At 32.2% G+C, this 8,358-nt stretch overlaps 2 protein-coding genes across 6 annotated transcripts in view; one reads left to right on the top strand and one right to left on the bottom strand.

Moving 5' to 3' along the window:
• Positions 1–601, bottom strand: part of LOC131160380 (meiotic recombination protein SPO11-1) — a 37,486-nt gene extending 36,885 nt beyond the window's left edge. For both annotated transcript variants that reach the window (XM_058116019.1, XM_058116029.1), the window contains exons 1-2: positions 486–601; positions 6–105 (exon numbers count right to left, since the gene is read on the bottom strand). In XM_058116019.1, the coding sequence (XP_057972002.1) occupies positions 6–105; positions 486–540 (155 nt within the window). In that variant the 5' untranslated portion in view covers positions 541–601. The remainder of the gene's footprint in view (positions 1–5; positions 106–485) is intronic.
• A 561-nt stretch (positions 602–1,162) lies between these two features.
• LOC131158998 (two-pore potassium channel 1) lies at positions 1,163–4,546 on the top strand. 4 transcript variants are annotated; one of them, XR_009137644.1, is made up of 4 exons: positions 1,246–1,354; positions 2,301–3,303; positions 3,468–3,680; positions 3,879–4,546. XR_009137644.1 is itself a non-coding variant. In XM_058113853.1 (3 exons), exons 2-3 carry the CDS (start codon positions 2,405–2,407, stop codon positions 3,616–3,618), a joined length of 1,050 nt encoding a protein of 349 aa, XP_057969836.1. In that variant the 5' UTR covers positions 1,163–1,354; positions 2,301–2,404; the 3' UTR covers positions 3,619–3,757. The 4 variants fall into 4 exon arrangements, 2 of the variants coding, with proteins under 2 accessions (XP_057969836.1, XP_057969837.1); XR_009137638.1 differs by having other exon boundaries at positions 3,966–4,546; XM_058113853.1 differs by lacking the exon at positions 3,879–4,546 and having other exon boundaries at positions 1,163–1,354; positions 3,468–3,757.
• Positions 4,547–8,358: the final 3,812 nt, after the last annotated feature.

Consider the following 8,358-nt stretch of genomic DNA (forward strand, 5'->3'; position numbering starts at 1 on the left):
CGAACCAGTGTCCAGAAGCATCAGAGCAATAATTTCTGAATCGATCGATAAAGACTAACGGTGATCGTCCATTAGAGAGATCTTCCACAATAAATCGAGTAAACTCTGCACAAAAAAAAAAAAAGATAAAATAAACTAAAATTATTTCCATACAAATGCAAGACCAAATCGAATTAAACCTCCGTTTGGTTCTTGAGAAAAATGAAGTGAAAATAACAGAAGTAAAATTTTTGAATCTAAATTCTTCAATCATCCAGGACCCGAGAAAACGAAAAAAGACAAAAATTCACTCAACTGAGCTTAGCACAACGACCAGACTCTCGAGAGTCGACTTCCCTAAAAAAGGAAGGAAACAAAAAACAAAAAAATTCCAACTCCAGTACTTCAATTTTCTTTCCCTTCCGCTTCACTTCTCTCTTTTTTCCTCCATTTTATCGTCATCCAAAAGGAAAATTATTCAAATTATAAGTGTTTTAATGAGTCACCTCTGATTTTACGAAGCAAATCGCATGGCTGCGTAGACGAACGCTCTTCCTCCATATCCGACGCCCATTCTGTATTTTCCGAAACAGATTCATTTAATAGTGAGTCCGAATCGAATTCATCCGGCCCGATCCAGGAAATGTTCGGGCCCAGTTAGGGTGCAAATAAACTGAGCCTAACGGGGCTTATTTTTTTCATTCCCAAATTTATTTATACTATGTTCCCAGTTTTAAATTTTAAATTTAAATTAAAATAAATTTAAACAAATTATAATACAATCATATATTACTTTAAATTCAATACAAATCCAAATTTCAAACCCAATGTAAAGTTATTAACTTTGAGTTGAACTCTTATTACTAAATCTATATTATAAATTTTAATTTATATAAATTTATGGTTAATTTTTATTTTCTACCTTAAATTTGAAAATGTAAATTTTAAAAATCTAACAAAATTTTATTTAAATTAAAATAAAATATAAAATTTATTTTTTAAATTCACACAAATATAAATCTAGATTTCAAATTTGTCGGTGATTTAGTTCAATCCTTCTAGTGAGATCAATTAAATATGTAATGGAATGGCTCACAGATCCAAATTATCAGTTTTGATTTATTTATTAAATTATCATTCGGATGGATAAAATTGAGCTCAATGAAGGAATTTGAACCAACTTTTGCCGACCCGAGATCCAGATATTCGGGTCGGGTTGGCGCTTGAAGGAACCTCAGAAAGTACAAAAGCCCTCAAAAGTCAAAATAATGGCGCCAGGTCAGGGTTACTTCCGGACTTCCTTCCAGTAGCTTCTGAGCGGTAGCGTCGGGTAGGGAATTCCTTCATTGGAAGATGATGATTCATTCTTGATGTGGTAAGCCAAATTCTCTCTCTCTCTTTCTCTCTCTGAACGTCGGTGGATCTGAAATCTGAGTTGTTGGGGAACATCGTGGTTCTATGATTTTGAAATTCATTTTTGCCATGTTCAAATGTTGGAACTTCCGAGATGGAGCATCCAGTTCTGGAAAAGAGGTGGATCTCTCGAGAAACCATTTGCAGTTCATGAATTAGATCTATGTTGTTTGTGATTCAGTCCAGTGTGATGTGCTTAAGCTAAGAGAAGTGGGTCTGGATGTCTTGACCCATTTTAATTTTTCAGCATAATTCATCTCTTTTTTTTTTTTGAAAGATTCCATCAGTATTTTAATTGCCTTGTTTCTCTTGAGAATAAGATCATTTCTAACATTTTTTTTCAGAGGAGGATTTTTTGAGTTATTATCTTTTAATGATTATACGTGTTCAGAAGCAGTCAAACATTTATTTCATTCTCTTCCAGCTATATTCATCAGGCTGAAGATTGGGACTTCTTGTGGCTGCCCAAATCAAATTGAAGATGATAAATTAATAATTGGTTAAAACCTACATCAATAATTTACATTTTCTTTTTAAAATTTTCGAAAATATATTTAGCCTCATTTTGGGGGTGGTGGGGGGTGGAGGGAAACCAAAACAAAATTATAAATTCATAAGTGACAGAAAGCCTAATTTATTAGAATAGTAGTAAGTTTTGACTAGACAAATTTGTCACGAGAAAATGTTTAAAAAAAGATTTTAAAATCATGCTCTCTACATAGACACCCCCCCCCCCCCAACCCAAAAAAAATCTTTAAATGCTGGGAATTATATAATGCTCTATAACAAATTACAAGAACTAAATTTGTGATAGAATTCAAACCATGTCAATTTTTTTGAAGTTACAACATTTATCATTATCATTCAGTACTGGGTGGATGACATTCTTAATGAATTAATATCTGCAGCCTGCAGGTCTGGTAAACATGGCAAGTTGAAATACTTGAACCTCTGTAGCTTCAAATTATTTGTATGTATTCTGAATCTAGTTCGTGATTGATGATTCACTGTAATGGCCCCCAATGGTGGAAGGCACTCATTACTGTCAGGATTATTGGATCCTGCCCCTCAGACCTCTAAGAAGCCTGCTCCAAAGAGAAAATATCGACGCTGTAAAAGTGCTCCTACTGCTGAATATGTTCCTCCACAAGTAAATGGAACGGGATCACTCCCACCTTCTGTATCCATTCTTGGGAAACTCCACCCCAGTTTTAGGCAAGTAGCCACATTCTTGGCCGTTTACCTTGGTGTCGGTACTATATGTTTCTACTTCATCAGGCACCAGATCAAAGGGAAGAAAACAAATGGGATTCTGGATGCTATTTATTTCTGTATTGTGACAATGACAACAGTTGGATATGGAGACCTTGTGCCCAACAGTGTTCCTACCAAACTACTTGCATGTGCTTTTGTCTTCACAGGAATGGCCCTGATTGGATTAATCCTTACAAAGGCAGCAGATTACCTAGTAGAGAAGCAGGAAAGGTTGACGGTTAAAGCATTACACCAGCTCCATATGGATGGCCAAAGGGAGATTCTCGAGGAGATAGAACCCAACAGAGTGAGGCACAAATGTTTTGTGGTTCTTATTGTTCTTTTGGTGCTGATGATTACCGGAACGATCTTCCTGTGTTCGGTCGAGAATTTGGACTTTGTTGATGCATTTTACTGTGTCTGTTCTACCATCACAACCCTTGGCTATGGAGACAAGAGCTTCTCGACTAAAGCAGGGCGTGTATTTGCTATAGTTTGGATATTGACCAGTACTATTTGTTTAGCTCAGTTCTTCCTCTATCTTGCTGAACTGAAGACTGAAAGCAGACGGAGGTCACTGGTTAAATGGGTTCTTACCCGAAGAATGACAAATGTAGATTTGGAAGCAGCTGATCTTGATGATGATGGGGTTGTTAGGTACGCAAGTTGCTCATGTTAAACTCAATTTTATGACCTTCATATGTATGGTTTTTGCTTGCTAGTCATTCCTGAAAAAATTCTCTTTAATATGCCACTTATTGAATCAAAATACTGGAACTTCCGTTAGTTCTCTGACTTTTTTCGTTTTTTGGTATCCATAGTGTTGCGGAATTCATCATATATAAGCTCAGAGAGATGGATAAGATTAGCCAAGAAGATATTTCACTTGTAATAGAGGAATTTGAAGATCTTGATGTTGATCAGTCGGGAACACTGTCAGTATCAGACATAATGCTTGCACAGTCTTCGTAAACTAGAGGATAACTAGAACAATCAATTTTATAGAGCATCTACTCTTGCACTTGTGAAAAATTGTAAGTAATCTGAGGCCGACATTTGTATATTTGTATAATGAATGTTTAATTACCCCTTAAAATGTGTTCCATATTAACCTTGTTTCATATAAAAATTAAACGCACGAGGACCCTGTAGCACATAAGAAGTGCTGGGACACTCATATGCTAGACCTGTTGACAATTCATATCCTTTAGAGACTTTTTTTTTTTGTATAGACAATTAGAGAGTTCATCCTCAAAACCTAAGTATTAAGGAGAGAGAGATTTAAGAGGATTTTTATTCTGGCTTGAGACGATTTACAGAGGCGATGTGGGACTGGACGGTACACCAACACTCCCCCTCGAGCCCATGGGGGGAAATGAGGCGAGAAAGAGTCCAACCCACGGAAGAACCAAGCAGCCCAAGGCCCAGCTCTAATACCAAATTTGAGAGTTCATCCTCAAAACCTAGGTATTAAAGAGAGAGAGCTAAGAGGATTTTTATACTAGCTTGAGATTGCTTACAGAGGCGACGTGGGATTGGACGTACACCAACATAGACAAAAATGAGTTTTATCATAAATTCAGAGAATTTGTGGGCTTGGATTCAATATCCATAGCGATCCAGGGGATTGATAACACGTTTATTGTTAAATTCTTTCAAATTTACATTCCTAGAATTTTGCATGTATAAAAAATATATGGCTTCTAAACTGTTCTCATATGATGCAGAAAATATAGATGCTACTATATGTGAATTCCTCATTGGATTTGCATCTTGTTGGCTTCTTGCTTGTATGTTGGATAGTGCAAAACTTTAAAAATTTGAAATCATTGTATTGAGCTTGTGCTAGCTATGATGCTGATGAATAAATTTTATCTGTAGCAATGGAGTTAGATTGCAAGCCCAGTTAAGTTGAGGCAATAAGCACTTGAACAATCAAATTAAACCATGCTCTTGTTGAGCAGTCTACAATCATAGCATGCATCTTGTCCTGATGGCTGCTGTTTGGCAATGTTTAATGAAGCAAAATCTATTGCTAATAATAATAATAATAATAATAATAAATTTTGTGTATTGAATATTGAGTAGTAATTTATCAATGCAGTTTTGTGGAATATTCATGAGAATATTGATATGCTTAAAAAAACTAAAACTAAAATTTAAGAAAAAAAAAAAAGTAAAAAAGTTGATAACAGGTTCAAATTTAGTGTTAATGCAGATTCCTTCTCTATAGGAGGCTGTACTGTAGTATAGTCAGTTGCCCTCTTTTAGATGTTGCCATTTTAAACACTATATATATATATATATATATATGAGTGACCCATTTACAATTTGTTGCTAGGTCACATTTGGTTCGAGAAGTAGTTATTATTTGCAATAGAATGCCATATTGGGTTGTGACTCATATTCAAAAGAATTATTCACTTAAAACATGTAAGTGAGAGGTTTTGGAAGACTTGCCTTTACTCTCAATTTGTAATTTTTGTAGAGATGCACCTTGGAGTTGCCAAACCATCGTTAAATTTTTTGTATTTTGGATACAACTAGCAAAACAGATTGAGTCGGATTATTTGTGGTATATTATCGGGTGTGGATATTACAATTTTTATTCGACTCATTTAAGTTATGGATTTACGCGGTTCGGATCAAATAATTTATGGCAGATGGCGGATAATCAGTCATTCTCATTCCTGATATAATTTTTTTTACCATCTAATGAACAATTTATTTTGTAATACAATAATTAAAGTTATTTTTAAAATTATAATTTTTATTTTATTTTTCATAGCATGAATTTAGAAACTTTTGTTTCGTCATAAGAAAACTAAGAATTTGGATTTTAGTTTGAATGTGGGCATAGGATAGACTTAGAGACGTATACAATAGTGCAATGGTTGAAAGTGTGAGATTAGACCTTGGCTAATAAAACTTGTGCTAATTGATTTCATATCTAATAAACATGAGCATATGAGATTATTAATGAATTTAAACATTAGTTGTTAGCGGATAGGTGGATATCTATTGGATAAAATCCTAAATCCGTCAACCGACTCATTTAGAGGTGGATAAAAAAATTTTAAATCATATTCGACTTATTTAATGTGCGGATTGATTATGAGTCAATTTAAGCAAGTTGAAATAAGTTCAGATTAACGGATTTTTATCCATTTGACAAGTCTAATTTTGGGTATGAATTTGATGATTTGAATTTATAGCTAGGTTTAGGATTTATGTTTAGTTAGAAGAATGAAATTGGAGTGAGAATGAAATAGGTTTTTATAAAGAGTATAGTTGTTTATAAAAGATTAAAAAAAAGTACAATTCTAATGTAAACGATCACAAAATAATCATATTAAATACTTTAAGGTAGTGTTTAGGGGCATAGATTTTAGAGTTTAAATTTAAATTAAATTTAATATAATTTTAAATTACGTTTTATTTTAATTCACATAAATCCAAGTTCAATGCCTAGAATCCAAGCTAACCAAACGTAGGGAAACTATAAAGTTATACATGGTCTGCAAAAATTTTATTCGTTCATTATGTTTGGGAGTATAAATTTTAGGTCTTAAATTTAGATTTGAATAGATTTAAACCTAATTTAGTACAATTTGATATTACTCTTTATCCATGTTCATACAAATCAAAATCTTAAGTTCAAATTCATGACTTTCAAACATGAGATTACAGATTCGTTCATTTTTGTGTAAAGATCATTTCCTTCATGAGTACAGGTCACCCACTCCACCAAATTAGAGATGTTAAGATGATGCATCGGCGTCAACTATAACCCCTAGCCTTCCAAGCTAACGATGCGGGTTCGATTCCTACTACCCGCTCGATAGCTAATCATAGGTTCTTCTCTCCATCGGAATAATAGGGCCATTATGCTCATTACTAAACTTGTTGAAAAGATGAAATAGAATCGAATGAAATAAAATAAGATATGAATGTAACAAAAATTGCATACGGGACACAACCCTTTAGGAAAAAAAATAATCATGAACATTCCATCTATCATAGAATAGGACAGTCATATAATAAAATTTTAAAATAATCACTCCTTATTTGTTTCGTGTTATGGGATTATAAAGATTTTTATTGTGACAATGCATCTCTTTTTTATAAGTTTTCAAATTCTTATATTATAATTGTCTACTCCCAGTGATAGTGACATCGTACAAACCAAATGTAGTATAAATTTTTTCATACTAAAATTTGAAAATTATTATCTTTTCCATGAGCTTATAATAATTTTATTTTACAAATTGAACAATAATAACTAACACAAAAGATGTTGTTCACTTAATAGGTAAAGCTAACAAAATTTTTTTATCACATTTCTAAATTTTCATATATTAAGTAATTAAAATTAAATTTACTTTTATAATTTAAAAGAAAATAAAAATTATTTTATATTTACAATCATATGATATAAGATCATGTCATCACGAGCCCACATGATATAACTCACTCAATAAAACAAAACGAAACCTGTAATGTTTTATTCAATCAAGCCCCATCATGTGAGCCTATGAAAGTGACCAAATATTTTTTTTCCCTTTGTCAATTCTCTCATATCTAGATAATGATGGCAAGAGCGTCCACTTGGGTCTACTTCAATGGCACCCATAATTGATTAGGCCTTGGATGCCATTCATGAGTCGTGACTATTAGCATTATTCTCAACTGTGTTTTGTCCATTTATGTATTTATTATAATTTTGTGATTCTATTTATGGGTTTTGAATTTCAAATTTAAATTTTTATAAAATAAAATATAAAATTATATTAGGTCTTTAAAATTCATACAAATTCAAATTTAAGTCATGAAATTCATGCTTCCAAATACATAAGAAGTAAATTTACACTTCCCAACATGATATTCACCTTGACTTGGGTTTATTTGAATTTGAGCAAAATATAATAGAAAATTGTATGAAATTTCTTAAGTTCACATAAACCTAAATCCATGTTTTGAAAATTATACTCCCAAACACAACTAAATAATTTTTAGGGCAAAGCACACTAACCTCCTTTCAGGTTTTGTAAAAAGGCACTGACATTAGCTGAGATTTCCACAGCTCTAGGGAGGGACTTCCACTAAGATTTTAAGAATTTTATGGACATTTTAAGGTTTGTTAAAAAAACACAAAACCTCTCTTTGCATTTGGAAAAAAGAAAAAGGAAGATTTGTATCTTTTTGACAAATCTCATGAGAGGCTAATGTATTTTTGAAATTTTAGGGGAAGTGAATAAAAAATTTGAAATTTCATGAAAAGTTTCTGTCTTTTTACCAAATCTTAGGTAAGATTAATGTCTTTTATCATAATTTTAAACTTTTATCATATCATATATTTTTTAAAATTTTAAATAATGACAATAACTTCTTAAACATTTTTTTTAAAAGAAAAAATTAAAATGACAAAATAAACTGCATATTATCATTAATTGACTCATTTTTGTCGGCTAAACAATTAACATGTGACTATTTTTTATGACATAACTTATTTTCTCAAATGAGCTACGCTCAAACCAGAATTGAGTTGTCCGGATATAAAAGAAATTGAATTGTCCGGATATAAAAGAAAATCGTTTTCTTTTATCCAATTAATACTTGTTTTACAAAATACAATCATGTGCCATGATGGAAATTAGTGCACTTGATCCTATTATAAGTTGAAAAATACTGGCAATTTATTAAAAAGTTAAA

This window comes from Malania oleifera, chromosome 1 (assembly GCF_029873635.1).
Source record: "Malania oleifera isolate guangnan ecotype guangnan chromosome 1, ASM2987363v1, whole genome shotgun sequence".
NCBI lineage: Eukaryota > Viridiplantae > Streptophyta > Magnoliopsida > Santalales > Ximeniaceae > Malania > Malania oleifera.

Coding starts and splice junctions, on each gene's coding strand:
- LOC131158998 (XM_058113853.1), top strand. CDS start 2,405: ATGGCCCCCAATGGTGGAAGGCACTCATTACTGTCAGGATTATTGGAT. Junction 3,304..3,467: donor GATGATGATGGGGTTGTTAG/GTACGCAAGTTG, acceptor TGGTATCCATAG/TGTTGCGGAATTCATCATAT.